Source organism: Myripristis murdjan, chromosome 12 (assembly GCF_902150065.1).
Source record: "Myripristis murdjan chromosome 12, fMyrMur1.1, whole genome shotgun sequence".
Lineage (NCBI taxonomy): Eukaryota > Metazoa > Chordata > Actinopteri > Holocentriformes > Holocentridae > Myripristis > Myripristis murdjan.
In genome coordinates, this window is record NC_043991.1 from 2,214,772 (window position 1) to 2,236,284 (window position 21,513).

The 21,513-nt window shown below is 40.0% G+C and overlaps 1 protein-coding gene across 1 annotated transcript in view; it reads left to right on the top strand.

Moving 5' to 3' along the window:
* Positions 1-21,095, top strand: part of snx30 (sorting nexin family member 30) — a 31,522-nt gene extending 10,427 nt beyond the window's left edge. Inside the window, exons 4-9 of the mRNA XM_030065068.1 lie at positions 1-141; positions 5,166-5,355; positions 8,776-8,975; positions 10,866-10,955; positions 11,217-11,369; positions 15,111-21,095. The exon at positions 1-141 is cut by the window's left edge and continues 18 nt beyond it. Coding sequence (XP_029920928.1) covers positions 1-141; positions 5,166-5,355; positions 8,776-8,975; positions 10,866-10,955; positions 11,217-11,369; positions 15,111-15,188 — 852 coding nt within the window. The 3' untranslated portion in view covers positions 15,189-21,095. The remainder of the gene's footprint in view (positions 142-5,165; positions 5,356-8,775; positions 8,976-10,865; positions 10,956-11,216; positions 11,370-15,110) is intronic.
* Positions 21,096-21,513: the final 418 nt, after the last annotated feature.

A 21,513-nucleotide genomic window follows, 5' to 3' on the forward strand; every position in this document is an offset into this window, starting at 1 on the left:
GTGATGAAGGGCGTGGTCGACCGCTTCTCCGAGGAGTTCGTGGAGACGAGGATGAAGGCGCTCGACAAGTTCCTGAAACGAGTCGCCGACCACCCCGTCCTGTCCTTCAACCCTCACCTGAACGCCTTCCTGTCCGCCAAGGTGGGTGCAGGCGCTCTCGCTCCCTCCTGGCTCACGCCTGGAGTTGATCATGTGACCTCTGTGTCCAATGATCTGGATTCTGCTGCTTTTTGATTGGATCTTAACCATCTGAACCCCAAGCAGTTTTGGGGCGTTTTCTGCTCCCCTCACATTTTGGCTCACTGTGGGCTTGTTTTTCTGCTGCACCTCTATGGAAACAGCACAGCTGTGGCTATCACCTGAAGCCATTCAAAAATGTCTTTCACACAGTATGAAAGAGTTATAGTGCCATAAATAATAAAAAAATAAAAAGGGCAAACTGATTTTTTTTTTAATAATTCATTTTACAAAAATCGAGAAACATTGGAATAAATGTACAGAACATTTTTTCAGGTGCCCACAAGTGTCATTGATCCAGGAAAAAAAAAGTAGGGCTTCACATGATTTATTTCCTGAAATATTAACATTTTACCAACCTGTATAAACTTAGGCGTTTTTACTGCCTTGCGCCCTTCCATGTTACTACTGTTGCCTACACACTGAAATTCAGTGAATTTTCGTCACGCGACTGTTGGGCTCACCTGAATCAATCAAGATGTCTCAGATCCGCTGAAGGCCGCAGAATTTTCTGTTTTTTGAATGATCTGGATTGAGTAAACGACTATTTTTTGGCGAATTGTTGAATGAAGCATGTATAACAAAATGATTCGAATGAAAAATCACTTTTTTAGGCTTAGTTTCATCCTTTTTTCTACCGCTAAACGGAAGTTGGACATGTTGCATTCAGGGACCGTCGGAAAATTCAAGTTCCGACGAAAAAATAGGTTTTTAAAGCTTCTAGCTATGATAAACAATTGAATTTTGGTGATTTTTAAAAAAAAAAATACATGTCTTTTTATCCCGCCGGCAGGTTTGGGGTTCAGGGGGTTAAATCTAAAATCTTAAATAACAAGATCTAAAATAACAATGTAATAAATAGCTGATTTAATATTGTGAGAGTCGATGTCTCCTGTTGCTTTCTCCACATATTTCCTGTTTCCTCGACATTTCTGTGTGCAGCAGCGAAGCCTGGCTCAGTACAGAAATCAAACTTTATGACATCATTAACATGAAACTGTAATGATCTTGGAGTGTGGAGGCTGAGGTTGTGTAGCTATAACACACACACAGTTTTTTAAATGTGTGTTAAATCAGTTTCACGTCATTTCCAACACAAGTTAGCTCACTTTTTGTCTTTTTTTTTTTTTTTGTTGTTGTTGGGTTTTTTTTTTTGTGCATTATTCCCGGATGCCCAAATGTTAATTCAAAACACCCGATCAAATCTGGGATCTGTAAAAAATAACTTGAAAAATGTAAGGGATGTATGGTTACCATGGTTACCGCTAAACATCCCGCGACACTTCAGAAAAGTCAAAAAAGTATTGCATCATAAAAAAACAAATAAAACGCAAAACATTGTACCATTTATTTAAAAAAATTTTTAACTTCAATCACTTCTGACAGATGAACAACAAAATAAATTGTCCAAACAACTAAAGACATTTTCTCTATAATTTTAATTTATTTTGGTTTTGTAAAAACACAATACAGTTACAGTTAGGATTTTTTTTTTCCTGTAAAGCCTCATTTGTATTTTTATTTCAGCGAACGAGAATGTTTTTTTTTTTCCACATGTAGTTTTTGTTATTTTGTTAGTTTTCAGTTCATGGGTTGGATTTTAGCTCCTGGATGCGTCGCGGCTGCTCGGGTCGATCCCAGCTCTTTGACGCGGTGCAGTCACGTGTTTTTAACGTGTCGGGATGCAGGTGGAGGTGAGACTCAGGGCTCCGTCTGTCCCTCTGCTCTCTCTGCCAACGACTAACAAAAAACACGATTTGCACATCGGCCGGGCTTTTCCTCTGATGTCTGATCTGCCGCTGCGGCCTCTGTCTCTCTGTGTGTGTGTGTGTGTGTGTGTGTGAGGCTGATCGAAAACACAGTGACACACCTTCAATGTAAAAACACCAGGCGACGTTTCTCAGGTGAACCCAAAGCGACGAGCCGGGTTCAGATCCGACCCAGGAGCTTCGTCACACCATCCCTCCTCTCTCTCTCTCTGTTTCTCTCTCTCTCTCTACTTTCATCTGTTTAAAAAAGGCAAAACTAAAAGCCAAAAATAATCAGACAGGGTTTAACACAGAGCGTCACTGGTTCAAGTCTCCGGAAATCCATCTGGAAAAATCAGGAGCAGTTCTCTTTCCCCTTTAACGGCGACCACAGAAGTCCACTTTTCAGCAGAAAGAATAAAAAACTGCAAATCGGTCAAACTGATGAGATCGATGAGGGATCCTAATTCGATGAGTTGGTCTGAGAGAGGCGACGCCTGCAGCTCCATCCTGGTGATTCTGCGTTTTCAGCGTCTCCAAAATGTTTCTGCTGATCTTTCCCCAAAGCGAGCAGCAGGGGGCGGAGCGGCCATCTGGACCTTCTGGAGGCCGCCGCCGCCGCCGCCACGCACGCATCGTCGTGTTTAGCTTCTTTTTTTTTTTCTTTCATTCTTCATATCATCATTTGAGGTCGTTGCACTAACAGGCGACAGGCGGCGCTGATGCAGAGATTTCTAAGAATCCAAGAAAACAGAAAGACGAAGGTTGGAGGGAAAAGGTTTGAATCTGTGGAGAGCAAAGCCTCGACATGCAGCAGCAGCAGCAGCAGCAGCAGCAGCAGCAGCAGCAGCAGCAGCAGCACATGAGGTCCAGCAGTTTGAGTCAGGGCTGCACAAATAATCCTAAAAAAATCCTGATCTCAATTCGCTTTATCGTTCCCAACCCTAGTTTTAACCGATTCCTCATGATGGCTTTCCTACAGGCAGCACTTAGAATCTGAAATAAATATTTATCATTAGAGGTGACATTTACTGATGCTAGAACTCCTAAGTATAAAGATAGAAACTTAAATGGAATGTATGTGGAATATGTTTTGCAAAAATTTCTGCACCTCCTGCCAGAAAGGCAACAGTATTGAACAAAACCAAAATATGTGTCTGTTTTCTCATTTCTAAAGGAGAACGATCCCTGGGACGGTCCCAGTTGCTCTGTCAGTTACTTTTACACATTAATGAACATGAGATTACATATACAGATAAATCTATATAGAAAAACATGTAAATATGCCAGAGTTAGCTTAAAGCTAATTTCCATCCGTAGTCCCCAACAATAAAATACAGAGCATTCAGTCATCACACGCAACCGTCACATAAAATACCTCACATTACGGTGTTCTCATAACAAACAACACAGACAAAATGAACCATGCAACGCATCATCACCCATACAAGGACATACTCTTCTCTCAGAGGGCTAGATCTTCCTAATTAAGGTGCATAGTCCTATGTGCAAAAAAAACAAACAAACAAAAAAAAAAAATATATATATATATTTAAATAAAATAAAATTTGAAGTCTAATGGTCGCAGTTTTGATTACTTTTGAGCAGTGATGGGAGTAACGGCGTTACAAAGAAACGGCGTTACTAACAGCGTTACTTCTATCAGTAACGAGTAATCAAAGAAATGACTGTTTCCCCCATTACAACGCCGTTACCGTTACTGACAATTAAATGTGCTGTTACTCGCCGTTACTTACTACTAATAATTATTATTATTTTATTATCCTATTCAAAAAATGTGCGTCTTGTGGAGAAAAAGCGGTGTGTCAATTTTCAAACCGGTCAGACTTTGCAGTTTTTCGTAACTTATCAACATGCATGGAGAATGACTGAGCACAAATTAGGAGAATCGTTTGTTCTCCGACGGCAGAGCGGATAGTTTCGCCGCCTGTCGTACAGAAAACCACGGGTTCAGTTCCCCATCCTGACTAACTGACATCACTACTTTAAACTATAATGAATCACTTTTTCAAAGTAACGTGCCCAACACTGACAATGATAGATGAAATTTGACATCAATGTCCACACTGCAACAGCAACGCAAAAATATGTGCATTAATAAGAGGATTTAAGAAAAGGAAAAAGTAATCATAAAAATGACTTTCCCCAGTAATTGAATTACTCTTCTGCAGCAGTAATTGAGTAGTAATAAAATTACTTTTTTACAGAAGTAATTAGTAATTGTAACTTATTAGTTTTGTGAGTAATTGGTTCCAACACTGCTTTTGAGCCAGGTTTTAAGTTTGCTTTTAAATGCGGTGAACGATGGGCTTTCCCTAATAGCCAATGGCAGTCACACGTGCACACGCAATGTGAAGCAGAACACGCCGTTAACTCAGCCTTCACGCATACAGCTCAGTCAGTCTTCTCTCATTTCTCTTCTCTCCTCAGTAACAACGCTCTGCTGTCAGCACCCGTTACTATAGTAACCCGACACGGCACACACCAGCACATACAACACACTCGGAGGAGCCAGGAAGTTTTCAAGCTAAAGAAAAAAAAAAAAAAAAAAAAAAGATCCCGATCCCGTATGTCCGAGCTGCCACATCACTCCTCCTCCCTTTCCTCCAGCCGCTGGTTTCCATTCATTCCACGACGATATGAACATGAACTTTCAGAGCCTTCACACTTTCTTCACTCCAGAATAAAGTCCTCCACATGAGTTTTCCTGAAAGCAGCAGCACTGTTGGCTTTTCAGGACTTCCTCCTCCTCCTCCTCCGCCAGGGAAAATAGTCCCTAAGTGGTTAAACGTTTTGCTTTCCACAGCCGATTATCAGCAGTGTGGTTTCTGAGTGTTGAGGATAAACGGTTTGTTGACATGGAAAATGTGGAGGAGGCGTAGTAAACAGACTGAACATTCAGAGTCACCGGGATGTTTTTTTTTTTTTTTTTTTTTAAAGAGCTGGGCAGACGACACATCACATTTTTCTTTTTATAGCGCCGCGGTCTCATGATTCCCTCTCTGTGTCCGTGAAACAGCAACAGTGGCCTGATGATAATGTGGCTCTTTATGATCTGTGCTGAGGTCAGAGTGCAGGAACAGCTCAGCACCGCCATGTGACTACAGATGTGCCTGTGTGTGTGTGTGTGTGTGTGTGTGTGTGTGCGTGTGTGTGCAGGACCTGAACAAGCGTCAGGGCCTGGCGCTGCTCACCAAGGTGGGCGAGTCGGTGAAGCAGGTGGCCGGCGGCTACAAGCTGCGGGCGCGGCCGGCCGAGTTCTGCGCCATGGGAGAGTACCTGGACACCTTCTGCCAGAAACTGGGAACCATCGACCGCATCGCCCAGAGGATCCTCAAAGAGCAGACAGGTGACCCGCTTCAGAATTTGGTCATAAGTAGATTAATCCAATCCAAACCACTTTATTTATATAGCACGATAACATTATATAATTATATAACAAACACAAGGTTTTCCAAAGTGATAAAACACAGCTAGATAACACAATAGAAGCAGAATACAAAGGTGAAGTACACAATAGGATAAAATAATAAAATAAAATAAAATAAAATAAAATAATTTAAAATGCACTGCTCGCACAAGATAAAAAAACATGCACACATAAAATCATAAAATCATAAAATTAAGGCAATAATCTGACTGGAATTTGTCATGTAAATGCCTCACTGAGAATGTCTTGTTTAGTGAAGAGGAATCTGCACAGACGGCTGTTCAAATCACACAAACATCCCAAACTCTTTAATAATAATAAAAAAAAAAAAAATCAAATTATTTATGTGCACATATAAAACAAAGCAGCAGAAACAATTCAAACAATTAAAAAAAAAAAAAAAAAAGGAAGATGTGCAGGTGAGATGAAACCACTCACCTCAGTAAGCTTTACAAGCAGCAACAAAAGTCATGTGATCCACAAAAGCAAACAAAATAATAAAAAAAAACAACAAAAAAGTGAACCCTATCTGCATTTATTGATTGATATGAAACTGATTGAAAACGAATCCCTAAGGTCATAATCAGCATCATCATGACCCAGATTTAACCCAGACACGCAGATTTTCCATTTATTTCTATTTTCCATTTCCATTCCATTGATTTGCGCGTCTATAGGGGAGAGTGGGGTAATTTGTGCCAAGGGGCAAGTAGTGCCACCCCTGTTATCTAGAAAACTATAGAAGAAGTTGGTCATGTGACCACATATTTTTGAAGAGGCATCCATTTCACTCATCTTATAAGGAAGGGAGACACATGGCTTGAGAGGAAAGCACATTTAAGTTCAAAAAACATTTTTTTGCCCTCCAAAGTAAAATTTCCATGATCAAGGTTTTTTGATTGCTGTGTCTGAACAATTATAGAAAACTTTGAAAACAGTTCACACAGGTTTTAGTACTTTAGTAAGCTACACCATGAGTCTATACAGTTAGCATGATGTTAGCTCAAAACAGCTGGGGGATGCATTTTTTTCAAAATGGTGGGATTGGGGTAATTTGTGCCAAAGGGCCTTGGGGTAATTTGTGCCAAAGGGCCTTGGGGTAAGTTGTGCCAGTAGTACAACTTGTAATTATATACTATATATTACTTTATTGTATTTTATTGTTATTGTACATTATTTTCTTACCTTTGATCACTAAAACTATTCAGATTCAGATGAAGATGATTTTCAGGTGCTCATTTTGGAAGTTTTATTTTGTTCTGGGTATGTGTTCATGTGGCGCTCGGCCTTGTTATAGAAAGGCGGCCTGTGATCTTGTTAAAATAAGAAATAAATGTTAAATAAATAATTTTGTATTGAATTTGCTTTGCTTTTATATAGCATTGTCATTTGTGAGGTTAAAATGATCTGTTTTACTTCAATTATCAATGGCACAATTTACCCCAGTGTATTCTCTCTAATGGCACAATTTACCCCGCACCGGGGGCAAGTTGTGCCACAAAACCACTTTTTTTTTCTAAAGCTATATTTCTCAAACAGTTTATATAAGATCCAAAGTGATTGTTCCCAGGGATGCACAACATCCTAAACTATATGTGCATATTTTAGTTGGAGGCATTACTGTAATCCCCTTGCTTTAAAGGCACTTTAAGTAAAAATTGGCACTATTTACCCCACTCTCCCCTACACACACATTATGATTATGACACATTTTCCTAAAGATAAATGATGATAGAGAAACCAGATGGCAGCGCTCGTTAAATCCTGTTTACAACTTTCACTTTGACACTGACTGGATAATGTCATGAGGGCCACACACCGCCTGCCTGAGCTGTGTGTGTGTGTGTGTGTGTACGTGCACCAAACTGGCACCAATCAACTGCTCATAAAACAACTCGATCTGTTTTTTATTTTCCAAGATGTGTATTTCAAATCCACATTACATATATTTTAATATATATATATATATATATATATATATATATATATATATATATATACACTACTCACAAAAAGTTAGGGATATTTGGCTTTTGGGTGAAATTTATGTAAAATGTAAAATGTTCACGCTACACTGATATTATATCATGAAAGTAGGGCATTTAAGTAGAAGCATACACTGGTGATTTCCTCATCTCAAACAATTTCTTGAAACAAAAGCCAACAACAGTGGTGGGTATACCACAACAAAAAATGTCAGTGTCAATAACTTGTCATGTGCCCTTGAGCATCAATTACAGCTTGACAACGACGTCTCATGCTGTTCACAAGTCGACTTATTGTCTGCTGAGGCATGGCATCCCACTCTTCTTGAAGGGCGGCCCTCAGGACATTGAGGTTCTGGGGTACAGAGCTCCGAGCCTCTACACGGCGACTCAGCTGATCCCATAGGTTTTCTATGGGATTCAGGTCTGAGAAAGTGCAGGCCACTCCATCTGAGGTACCCCAGTCTCCAGCAGCCGTTCCCTAATGATACGACCTCGATGAGCTGGAGCATCAAACACCTGATGTGAATTTTGCTGTTAAACTCCTTGTTAGAGAACAGCAACTTGTGCAAAAAGTACTGAAACATTGAACAGTTGGACATGTGCATTCAAAAGTTTACAGAAGGTCACATTAAGTTCACCTGTAAAGGTTAGAATGCATTTTAGGTTCATCCTGAAATTTCACCCGAAAGCCGAATATCCCTAACTTTTTGTGAGTAGTGTATATATATATATATGTGTATATATATATATATACATATATGTGTATATCTATATCTATATCTATAGATATAGATATATATATATATATGTATATATATGTGTGTGTGTGTGTGTGTGTGTGTGTATATATATATGTGTGTGTGTATATATATATATATATATATATATATATATATATATATATATATATATATATATTATTTTATTACTCTTTCAGGGTCTGCAAAGGTTATTTTTTCTTTTTCTTACATTCTGTGTATTGATTCATTTTATTTATTTTGTTACTTGTGTTTAATCATTTTTCTTAAGCTATATTTTTAGACGTGAATTAGAATTAGGATTATTTTCTGACTGAGAATTGGTGCCTTGTAACATTATTCTGTTGTTGTGAGAGCGGCTGGAACTGAGAGAAGAGTTGGGAATTTCTCATTTAAGACAAATCGGGAAAACTGGATTGTACCCAAAACGTTGGAGGATTCCCTGCATAAATTAAGAAAACATGAGAGGAAAACTGTAGGAAATGAATGTAAGTCAGTGGGGAATTCCGTCGCTGTACTAGGAAACTCTCTGATTGGATGCCTAACCACCACCTCCCCTCTTCCTCCTCCTCCTCCTCCTCCTCTCCAACCAGAGTACCTGACGGAGCTGCGCGAGTACGGCGCCGTGTACTCCAGCTGGGCGGGGTCAGAGGACGAGCTGCGGCGCCCCCTGGAGGGCGTGGCGGGCAGCGTGAGCTCGTGCTGCGGCGCGCTGGAGGACCTGAGTGAGAACATGAGCCAGGACTTCCTGCCCGTGCTCAGAGAGTACGTCCTCTACACGGACTCCATGAAGGTGAGCCGCCCCGCACCGGGAGCAGGGGCTTTTATTGTGAAGGGGAAGGATTTAAAATTACAGTCATCCTGTGTGGGAAAAGTAAAAAGGGAAGGAGCAGGGGTTTATTTTCAGAGCTCCTCTTCTTTTTTTCTTTTTTCTTTTTTTTTTTAATTCAGCTCCATGTTTTTCCCCTATCAAGATTTAAGTAATTTTTCTGGATTATTGGATTAATTATAGATCATTTATTTTACTTATTAATTTATTCAATGCATTATTTTTTTTTAATCAAGAGAAGATGATATTCACATAAACGATTAGATTTCTTTTTTTTTTTTTTTTTTTTTTTTACATTTTTTGTTGCTGTTCAGAAATGTGAAAATCACGACTCATCCCTTTTGCAAACGATGTAGTAAGAAGCTCTTTTTTTCTTACATAACCCCACTACACACACACACACACACACACACACACACACACACACACAGACAAAATTATTGGTCTGTTGGTAATTAGATTAATTCATTTTTAATTTATTTTACTTATTAATTTATTCAAATCATTCTTTTTTTTTATTCATTAAGTAAATTAGATTCACAAATGATTTTTTAAAAATATTTTTGTGCCTACTCACAAATTTGAAAATCACGACTCATCCCTTTTGCAAACGATGTAGTAAGAAGCCGTTTTTTTCTTACATAAGCCCACTACACACACACACACACACACACACACACACACACCACAGCTCGTCCTGCATGTTGCCACACTGTCAGAAAGCTGCTCTGTCACAGACTCTCCTCAGCTGAGTGACCTTTGACCCCGATCACAGGAAGTGGAATGTCACACATTCGTCACGTGTCACTTCCTGTCTTCCCTCTGACTCAGCAGCTCTCTCTCTCTCTCTCTCTCTCTCTCTCTCTCTCTCTGTATTCACTCTTTTGTAACGGTAGAAAAACGCAGTCAGACAACAAAATTGCTGACTCGTTGATTTTGCCCATCTTTCAGTCGGCTAATAAAAACACGGCGTGTGCACTTGTGTCCTCTAATAGAAATAAAATTATTATTAAAATACGTAATAAAGCTACTCAGTTACAGTAACTAGAATAAAGAAATTAATTCTGAGACACTCGGCTGTCGGAGCCCTTCAGTCTGACCACAAACATCATGAGTCTCTTCTACATACACAAACTCTGTTGGACAGATATTTTGCAGATATATTTCATTACACACACGGTCCATGCAAAGGATCAAAGGTAAAAGGTCTATAGAGATTCTGTATTTTAGTATTTTATTTTTTATTACTCTTTCAGGGTCTGCAAAAGGTTTTTATTTTCTTTTTTCTTATATTTTTTGTATTGAATTATTTTACTTATTTTGTTACTTGTGATTAATATTTTTTCTAAAGCAAATTAATTCTGTTTTCTATCAATCAATCAATCAGATTTTATTTATATAGCATCTTTCAAACAAATGCATGGTATTCAAAGTGCTTTACATCTTGATTGACAAATAAACATAAAATAAGAAGGACTAGGAGACCCATGCACACTCATAAAATATGGGTAATTAAAAAAATAAAAAAATAAACAAAAGATCAAGAATTAAAAAATAAATAAATTAACAAAAGATCAAGAATAAAAATAAATAAATAAAAATAATCAGACAAGAGAGTGAAGGAAAAGATTTAAACAATAAAAACACAGCAATAATAATAATTAAAAAAAAATTCAAGAATAAGATACTGAATAAAATATAAAGTGTTAAAATGTAGATTTGGTGTAATTTTACTGTTGTTCCTGTATCTTCTGGACCACCTGCAGTCAGTAAAGTGCCTCTGTCTGCCTGTTTCTCTGTAATCATAAAGGTTTTGTGTCGCTGAATGTGGTTTTGTGTTGTTGTTGATGTCAGAACGTCCTGAGGAAGCGAGACCAGAGCCAGGCGGAGTACGAGGGCCGCCTGGAGGCCGCCGTGCTGCGCCGACAGGAGGACCGAACGCCGGTACGCCTCCTCGCTCCTCTCTCCTCTCTGATCTGCAGCCATCTGTCGCTTTGCCAGTTTCTGCTCTCTGATTCAAAAAAAAAACCAAAAAACAAAAAACAAACCAAACCCAACCTGCCCTCCACAAACCCTGTGCCTCCCTGTCGTGTAGCTGCAGTCTCTGTGTAGCTGTAGCTCTAATGCAGAGAGTTTGGTGTTTTGTGTCCCACTCAGGCCCCTGTAGTTGTAGTTTCCCCCTCTCTCTCTCTCTCTCCCTGTAAGGTGCCGGTGGAGGTGGAGAAATGCCAGGACAAGGTGGAGTGCTTCAACGCCGACCTGAAGGCGGACTGGGAGCGCTGGCAGAGCAACAAGAGACAGGACTTCAAGCAGCTTCTGACCGGCATGGCCGACAAGAACATCCACTACTACGAGAAGGTAGGGACTCCGACACGCGGACGCAAACACACGCAGACGCTCGGACTGAACACACCGACTGAAATGTACAGCCTCGTTCTTCTAGGGCCCTGTGATTTCCATGACCACGGAATCGCGGAATTAGCCAAATAAAACAGAATCTTTTTTTTTAACATGGAATATTGTGGAATTTGACATAATTTGAATGAAATGCTGTTTTTGTGTGGAATATGAACGTATGTCTGGGGGAAATCACATGGAGGGAAGCAAATCTGGGAGGCACAACCCCTCCAGTGGTTTCACCTGCACCTGCACCACCAAGAAAAAACATTACAACAACTGCACCGGCACCGTACGAGTCCAAAAGGCAGAGAAACTTTCCAGCTACAGCAGCGCACTGACATAGATTGTGTAACAAAGTGAAGAGTTGCCACTCCGCTCTATTTTCACTGGCTAACAGCGGCACACTGGCTTAGCTTGTCTATTCAGAGAAGAGGTATCACTTCGGCTTATTTTTTTTTTTACTTATCTATGTTATCACATGCATACCACTGCTCATTCATTGGTAGATGAATTGTTAGGTCTGTTTGATAAGTAATTTAAATTTTTAAAACAAATAATAATTTAATATATTTTTCAATTATTAATAACATATCATTTTCACCTTTTATTGCTATAACAACGTAATTGTTAAATAAATAAATAAAGTGTTGTTTATTTGTTACCTCAAATAATTTAAGGTAATTTGTATTTCATTTGTGTGCATTTTAGTCATTAACATTAAAAACACTCTTTTTTGGAAGTAAAATAAGAGTAAAAGGTAAAAAACGGAATTTCCAAAAATTAAAATGGAAGAAACGGAATTTGGGAAAAAATAAAACGGATTTTTTAGGGCCCTACTCTTCTCAAATGGGTGTACACGTTCCCTCTGGTGGTGCAAAAAGGTACTGCAGGGGCTACGAGAGAGAAATCTGAAAATAGAAAAATATAACATACAGCAAGATTTGATGATGATGATGATGATGACAGATACTTTATTGATCCCATTGGGAAATTCAGGTATCTCGCAGCTCACAGTCCATACATACATTCACACATTCATAAATACACATACATACATACACAAAAAAGACAAACAGATAATAATAACCAACAACAAGATTTAACCCTCTTATTATTTTTGGGGTCAATTTGAGCCCAGCCAGTGTTTAACGTCTCTAAATAAATGATTAACATATTTTTTTTTTCTTTTGCTTCATATTTAATGAGTTTTCCTAATTTAATGGGTACTACCGGGTAAACATGAAATTCACATGATGATATGTTTTCAATGTCATGTACACACTTTGTACACATCGGTTATAAATAACAAAAATCTGTACTTAGAAATAATTTAAAGCCATTAAAACACCACAAATTAATATTTCTTTCCAATTTTAGGTCAATCAGTGAGATTTTATGGTGATTTGCATATTTTTCCGTAATGTTTTATATAATGGGCTGTTTAGGTCAACAAAGAAACTTAAAGTACCGACACATCAACTTTGGTAACAATTTTAATTATAATATTTTTGTGGTTTTGTTTAAACTTCTGGGGTCAAATTGAGCCCAAAAATAACAGGAGGGTTAAATCTTGCTGTATGTTTGTATTTTTTCTATTATCAGATGTTAGTAAAATTTTTAGTTTGCAGTGAAGTCGGTAAAAGACGAACCAAACGCCCCAGGAGAAGCAGGTCAGAAGAATAAAAACCTGAAGTGCTGATTCACTGAAGTGTTTCCATCAACCTGCAGCTCTTTCACTCCGTTTCTCATTTGTAATGTTTGATTCTTCAAAATGCAGATTATGACATGAATGCTGCCGCTTTAAAAAAAAAATGCACCAAATAAACTGACGTACGTGAAAATTTAAGACATTTTCCTTATAATTTTAGTTTATTTTAGTTTTGTAAACACACAAAACAGTTTCACTGAGTTATCAATTTTCATAAAGCCTCTTTTTGATGTTTATGTCAGTGAGCCAGTTTCTTTTTTTACATCCAGTTTTTGTTATTTTGTCAGTTTTCATCACCAATAATAACCTTCTTATTGATAAAACTCCTAATTCTATCCATCCCTACTCGGCACAAGTGTATTGATAATTGATCACAAGTAGCACCGTAATTTATTGCATTATCGGTTTCCTGACCTTCTTCTTCTATATATTTTTTAGAAGTGAGTAAATCTTTATTTCAAATCATGAACGTACAAAGCCCACTGCATCGCTAACAAAAAACTGAGAAAAAGAGAAGAAAAAACAACAAAAATAAATGTAATTAATGAGTTAGTTCATAAAAAAACACAAGTTTATAACCAACAATGACAATAAACTCACTTAAAAACTCTGGAAAACGTGAACACACACACACACACATTGTTTTCTGTTTCCTTCATAAATACAAAAAACTGAGCTCCTACTCTTCTTCTCCTTCCTCTTCATCTTCTTCTCCTTCCTCTTCTTCTTCTTCTTCTTCTCCTTCTTCTTCTCCTTCCTCTTCATCTTCTTCTTCTTCTCCTTCTTCTTCGTCTTCTTCTTCTCCTTCTCCTTCTTTTTCTTCTCCTTCTCCTTCCTCTTCTTCTTCTTCTTCTTCTCCTTCTTCTTCTCCTTCCTCTTCATCTTCTTCTTCTCCTTCTTCTTCGTCTTCTTCTTCTCCTTCTCCTTCTTTTTCTTCTCCTTCTCCTTCCTCTTCATCTTCTTCTTCTTCTCCTTCTCCTTCCTCTTCATCTTCTTCTTCTTCTTCTCCTTCTCCTTCTTCTTCTCCTTCTCCTTCTTCTTCTTCTTCTTCTTCTCCTTCTCCTTCTCCTCCTTCTCCTCCTTCTTCTTCTTCTTCTTCTCCTCCTTCTTCTTCTTCTTCTTCTTCTTCTCCTCCTTCTTCTCCTTCTTCTTCTCCTCCTTCTTCTTCTTCTTCTCCTCCTTCTTCTTCTCCTTCTCCTTCTCCTCCTCCTTCTTCTTCTTCTTCTCCTCCTTCTCCTCCTTCTTCTTCTGCTCCTTCTTCTCATTCTTCTCCTTCTTCTTCTCCTCCTTCTTCTCCTTCTTCTCCTTCCTCTTCATCTTCTTCGTCTTCTTCTTCTTCTTCTCCTTCTTCTTCTCCTTCTTCTCCTTCCTCTTCATCTTCTTCGTCTTCTTCGTCATCTTCTTCTCCTTCTTCTCCTTCTTCTCCTTCTTCTTCTCCCTCCTCCTCCTCCTCCTCCTCCTTCTTCTCCTTCTTCTTCTTCTTCTTCTTCTTCTTCTTCTTCTTCTTCTCCTCCTCCTTCTTCTTCTTCTTCTTCTTCTTCCCCTCCTTCTTCTCCTCCTCCTCCTTCTTCTTCTCCTCCTCCTCCTGTGTATTTCAAACAAACTTGAGAACAGACGATGGCAGAGACTTTAGGAGCTGAATTTATGGCCGGATCAGATCCGTCATCAGACGTTTAGTTGAGGGAGCAGGACTCGCTGAGCCCAGCCGGCGTTTACAGCGAGGAGCCGGTCGCTCGCAGGAACAACACAAAAATAAATCAGTCGCCGCACGCTGAAATAACTTCAGAGCGAACAGCACGGCTCTTATTATTTGTTTATTTAGATGAAAATACGACCAGATTTTACTTGAAATAATGTTTCTCCTCTGTCCCTCACTCTGTTTCCCTTCCTCTCGCCCCTCCTCCTCCTCTTTCCCCTCCTTTTTGTGTGTGTGTGTGTGTGTGTGTGTGTGTGTGTGTGTGTGTGTGTGTGTGTGTGTCTCTCGCCCTCAGTGCCAGGCAGCGTGGGAGTCTCTCATCGCTCTGCTGCAGGACAAACAGACTGAGGACAAAACGAATGAGACGAACTGAAACTCCCTAACATCACTGCTGCTATCTGTCACACACACACACACACACACACACACACACACACACACACACACACTCAAGCCAAGGAAAAGGACCAACCGGGCAGCAGGTTGAGGCGCTGGACTTTGCCGCTGCAGAGAGGAGCGCTCAGGCCGCGGAGACGAGGAGGACGCCGCCTCCCGCCGTGTACAGACGTTTGTTTCTCTCTTTGTTTTTGTTGCCCTCATTGACTTTTTTATACGTCCCGTCGCCAGAGCTTCTCGTCTCTCCCCGCGGCCGGCCCCGGCTGCAGCTCCAGCTCCAGCCCGTGCTCGCCGTTTGAACACGGGTCGGAGTTTTATTTTATTTTATTTTATTTTTGTTTGTTTTCCAGCATCGGAGCCAAATCTGAAGCCCTGGGAAACCGTGTCAGTGTGGTAACGGGGGAGCCGCCTGCCCAGGCCGGTCATAATAATCTTTACGTTCCAGCTAATAGCTTTCTGAAGGTAAACATGTGGATTTTGTGCAGATTAAACAACCCAAAAAAAATGGTGGAAAAAGGGTGGAAAAGCCGCGGAAACTCAAACTCATCAAACTGTTGAATTGTTGCAGCGCCTCTTGAAGGCAACGTGAGCCGCCAGCAGCTGCCCGGCGGTGAGGACGCTGCCTTTAAGAAAAACTAACCAACAAAAAAACGACGGGACGTTACACATTTGAATCCGAGCCCAGTTTTCTAACAGGGAATCTTTGTTTTTCCCCCACATTCTTTTCCTGATTTTTTTTTTTAAAGCCGTTGCGTTTCGACAGACCTCGCTGCAGACCAGTCGCTGCAAAAGTGCCGAGGCGTCTGTTTGGGCGGGCGGCTGGACGGACGGCCGCAGGCGTCCAAACCAGACTTCAGTGACGGTTAAGATCCTGAGCCTCTCGGAGGAAAACTCCGGCGTTTTGGTACGAAAAACCTTTAATCCCCAGACCGAGACCAGATGTTGGACACCGTCTCCACCTCTGGGCGTCCAGCGGTTCAGCTCCTATGGGTAGCATTTCTTGTTAGCTTAGCATAAACACTTGAAGTCTATGGGAGTCGTTAGCCTGGCTCCGTCACAGTGGAAAAAATAAACCTCACAGCAGCTCTGAAGCTCCAAAACACACCTTGGAATTAAAAAAAAAAAAAAAAGCAAAGGAGAGCGGTTTGAGAAGTTAAATTATGGTGGATTTGTTTAAAAAAAAAAAAAAAAAATTCTTTGTATTCCAAATCCACATGATCCAACTGTGTAGATCAGACAGTTTCAGAGCTCCAATTAGGCTAACGACTCCCATAGACTTCAAGTCTTTATGCTAAGCTAACAGGAAATGCTACCCAAGCAGGAGCCGAAGCGTTGGGCGTCCTGATGCATCATTTGGACGCCGTGTTTTCTGATTCATGTCTGATTTTTTTTTTTTTTTTTTTTTTTTTTTTGATTTTTTTGTGCCATCGGAGGCTTCACATCACGAGCTTGTTGCCTTGAAACGACTGACAGGAGTCGGGCCGAGTGACGGAGCTGAACGTCAGACCTCGGCCGCTTCCTCCTCCTCAAAGGGAAACGTCTGGACTTCTTTTTGATTTTTTGATTTTATTTTTTTTTTGTTTGAGCTGGGAAACGGCAGGAAGGCTGAGCTGCAGGGAACGATGACGACACCGACGGGAGTGTCCGAGTTTCTGTCTCCATCAGGGAACTGCTGGTTTTCACTGAACGCAGGTTTTTTTTTTTTGTTTGTTTTTTTTTCTGATTGCTTCGGCACTGTCTTTGAGACTGGAGGCTGTTTTCTGCAAAACTCCACACGCAAACCACAACACCTGACAGCGAGCCGAGCCGGCACAGCGTCACGCAGCTCTTTCAAAAGCAAACAGATGTTTTGAGTCAATACAACACACACACACACACACACACACACACACACACACAATTGGCAAAACAGTGCGGCAATGCAGAGAGCAGTGTTTCTAATTTTGCGGTGTGTTATGAAATCACAGGTGGAGTCGGTGCGTTGGGTTTGACTCACCTGGTGAAAACAGCAGCTGCAGGTGTTTGTGGTTTCAGAGGCGGAGCTTCAGGAGTCACCGTGTGTGTGTTTTTAAGCATTCAGAAAAAAAAAAAAAAAACTGTGAGTGAGAGAACACAGGAGGAGAGACGTGAGCGGCTCAGCAGTGACACCTGGTGGCCGCTCAGATAACTCACCTGTTGGGGGAAACACACAGAGCTCAGTGCTCTCTTCTGCTTTCTGTTACATGTTTTTGTTATTAATGAAATACTCAAAAACAAAAAAAAAACAACAACTTTAGAGTCGTTCCTCTAAAGTGTCTGATCCAAACTGTTTCCACCTGCCATAATTCATCAAGAAAATGTCTTGTTTTTCCTTCTTTGTTTCCTTCTTTTTATTATTATTATCATTTTCATCCCAGTTTCATGTCTGCTGCTTCCAGATGTTGCCGTAAAGGAAAAAAATCCACCCTTTGGTCACCTTTTACGCCGCTGGAAAACAGTGCAGGAGTTTTTTTTTTTTTTTCTGTTGTAATGTGTTGGGATTCCCACTTTCCCTCAGACCGTCTCATTTATTTCTACTTCAGGTCGTGATTTCCCCCAAACCTCCTGTCCGCTGTGTGCTTGCAGGTGTGGGGAAGGAAAAAGGGAGAAAGCAGAAAGGGAGAGAGTTTTCTGTTTCTTGCGGTGGAGAAACCTCACGTTAACGTCGCTGAAACGTGTCGGCGTCTCGTGTGACCGGCTACAAGCAGGGAAAATGAAAATGCCTCACCAGACAACAAAATGAACACAGGGAATTAATTTACAGGTGATATTTGGGGCAAAAAAGGTACTACAGGTGTGATTTTAGGGTGGATTTTCCCTTAAATATGAATAAAAATGCAGCGAAACAGTGACACCTGGTGGTCAGCAGGAGTTACTGCATCACCTGACGAGCGCTCTTTCCCCGTTTTAGAAATAAATTGAGTATTTTAAGTGAGGGCTTTTAATCCTGTTGGATTATTTCCAAGCAGAAAAGCCGCTGGAGATGGAAAAAGATGTTTTTGAATAAATCAGAACATCAGAGATATTATTTATCAGCCAACTAGGCATTATTTAAAGCTCCGCACCGGCTCATTTGAATTTGGTGTTTTTTTGGGGTTTTTTTTTTCCCCATCATATTGTTGCTTTATCGTCACACTCAGCACGACGTAGCTAAAACGTGACCAAAGTCGACTCGGTCATGTGACACCACGACAGATTTATGAAGACGCCGATTTTAACTGTTTGAGGCACAGATCGAAGGAAAAACCATACCTGTGTTGTTTTTTTTTTTTTTTTTTTTTTTTTTGCTTCAGATGTTTGTGTATTATTTGTGTTAAAATGTTTTAACGCGGTGGAAATCAGGCCTGATGTTGCCAGATGTGTCCAGAGTGAAGCTGCTGATTTGGGGTCAGTGTGACGCTGACTGCAGCCCGTTTGTCCAAATCTGTACAAACGGCCTTCACGTCATCATCATCATCATCATCATCATCATCGTCTTGGTCTGTGAGTGAAGCTGCCGTTCAAAACTTGGGATGTTTTCGTCTGCACATTTTTTTATTTTTTTTTTTGTTAGATTTAATTTACAAAGATGCTCAAAAGGAAACAAAGACACGCCTTCTGACCTGTTTCACTCCTTTACCAAAAAAAAAAAAAAAAATGCCAACTTCCAATTTGACTACAAGAGAGATTTACTATTCACAGAGCATAGCTGATGAAAAAAATAAAGAAAGAAAAATATCTGGTTAGCAGCTGGCATGTCAGAAAACCATCAGGTTGTGTGTCACATGGCTCAGCATGGCAGGCTAACCGCTAACAAATGCTTTTTTTTTTTTTTTTTTTTTTTTAAACCACTGCACTGATTTTTAGTTCATTAAAAAACATGTTTTTCATATATAGACAAATGTCAGAATGTCAAATTATGTTGAAGGAATTAGCAAATTAGGAAAATCCCATTCCTTTAATTGATGTATTGGCTCGGTTTGGATTATTTCCACAGACCACAAACTGGATAAAAGATAGAAAATAAAATGATCGGGGAAATGTGAGGGAGAGCTGACTGAAAAACCCTCGAGGGCCTTGAAAAGTGGCGTTCTCCTCGCAGAAGATCACAGGAAGTAAACACACACAAGCACCTTTGGCTCAGACCAGCGCCTTAAAAAAAAAAAAACAACAACAAAAAAACCCACAAACATTTTGCTGATTTGTGGAAAAAGTAAATGAGTCAGAGTGAAAGCGAGGGCTGGCATCGTGCGGCCGCAGATCGGTTTGTCAGCAGTTCCGTCCAAACCGGGGCCTCCGAAGCTTTTTGGTCAAATGGAGTTTCATTATTATTATTATTATTATTATTTATTTTGTTTTGTTATGTTGGTGTGTGTCACATGACCGATGAGGACACGGCTTTCCCTAGAGCTTCAAAATAAAGTATGAAGCAGCTTTGGTTTCGGCTCATTCACAGAGACTCAGGCCCTTAACACAAGGTTCACTTTTTTTTTTTTTTTTTTTTTTTTGAGACGTTTTGAATGCAGCCGGTTAAATCCCAGAGACAGAGGCTTCATGCGAGGCAGCTGCAGCGGCGACGAACCGATCAGCTGATCAGTCGATTCCGGTCTCAGTTGTCCATCAGATGCTTTAATAAAACCCCCAAACCCGCAGCTTCGTTAAAGGGCCGCACCGGTTCCTCTGCATGTTCAGGGTTCCCTCTCCAGAACGTTCCTGCTGATCGAACAGGGCGGCGGCTTCAGCCTCAAACTCACACCTTGACTCTGTGTTTTGGGCCAAACATGAAAACTCACCGGGACGCTCCTTTAAAACAACAAAGATTTGCTCACTTGTCTCCATATCACTGCAAAATTAATACTCAAGGTTTTTTTTTAGCTTTATTTTCGGTAGTTTACAGACTAAATGATCGGTACTTTCAGACACAGGAGAATAAATGTCCAATAATAATAATAATAATAATCCAATAATAAGTTGATTTTTGGATATCATTTTTGGACGGTTTGACCAGTCAAGTTGCTTTAATTCAGTTTTTTCTACTGGAACCTGGTCATCATTATTATCATCTTTATTATTATTTATTTTACCTTTTTTTTTTTTTTTTTTTTTTTTTTAAAGAGAACCACAGTGTTACGTCGGCCTCTCCGGCTAAATGAAGTTAAATGAAGCCGTTTTTAGGTTCAGACTCAACAACTGAAATTTCTTTTCTTTAACGGCAACATGGCCACTATAACGAGCAGCTGAATATGTGTATTTACCTGTGTGTGTGTGTGTGTGTGTGTGTATCAGCTGAGTGTGTTTCTGCGGTCAGAAGCAGCTCGTTAATCCAAACGAAGTGAAGGACAGATTAACACGTGGATTAATCCGAACTCTCCCGCCTCGCCTGCTGCCGCTGTCGAAGCCCCGCCCGGCCCGCCCCGCCTGCTGGTTTATCGTTGCACTAAAAGCTCAGTTTCCAGAAGGGGGCGCTCCTGGTGGGAGGCGTGACGGGGATTAAGTTTCACCCTCGTTAAGAAGCGAGAGATGACGAGAAAACTTGCGACTCATATTCAGTGATGAAGTCTTGATTTTCTTAAAAGTGCGGGGAAAAAAAAAGTTTGAATGTGTTGAAACGAGGCGGAATGAGGCAGATCAGCCAATCAGGACCAAGAAAATTCTGCAGACGAGTTGATTTAGTGTTGGAAACCAGTGGGATTAGCTAATCTGTGTAGCGGGTTGCGTTAATGGTTTTCATTCTTATTAAAAGCGAGCAGATTCTGCTGACGTCTTTCAAACACTGGGGAGAAAGACAACGAGCGACTTAACATCAAATCAGAAGAAATTATTAAAAGATTACGAAAAAAAATGACCTAAAATTTGCAACCAAAAAAGAGAGGAAAAAAGTAAAAAAGAAAAAGAAAAAAAATCCAAGAGACAAAAAAATGACCTGAAAGTAAGCAGGAAAAAAAAATCCTGTAATGTAATTTTTAATATAGTCATAATAATTATAAATGTTTTCTGGACTAACAAGTGGGATTATCTAATCCCACTAGCAGATCTTTCTTACCTTGTTGGAGGAAAAACAAGATTTTAACTGTGAAGATGAGACTACAGATCTACTCTGAAATCTTGTTCTTCCATCAAGGTCAATAATCTGCCAGTGATATTAGATAATCCCACTTGTTTTCCAACACAATCAACTTGTTTCCAGATTTTTCTTGAATCAAGTGTCTTTTGCTTGATCCTGATTGGCTAATCTGCCTTATTCTGCCTTGTTTCAACACATTTGTACTTGTTCCCAGAATTTTAAAAAAAAGTGAATCTGCACT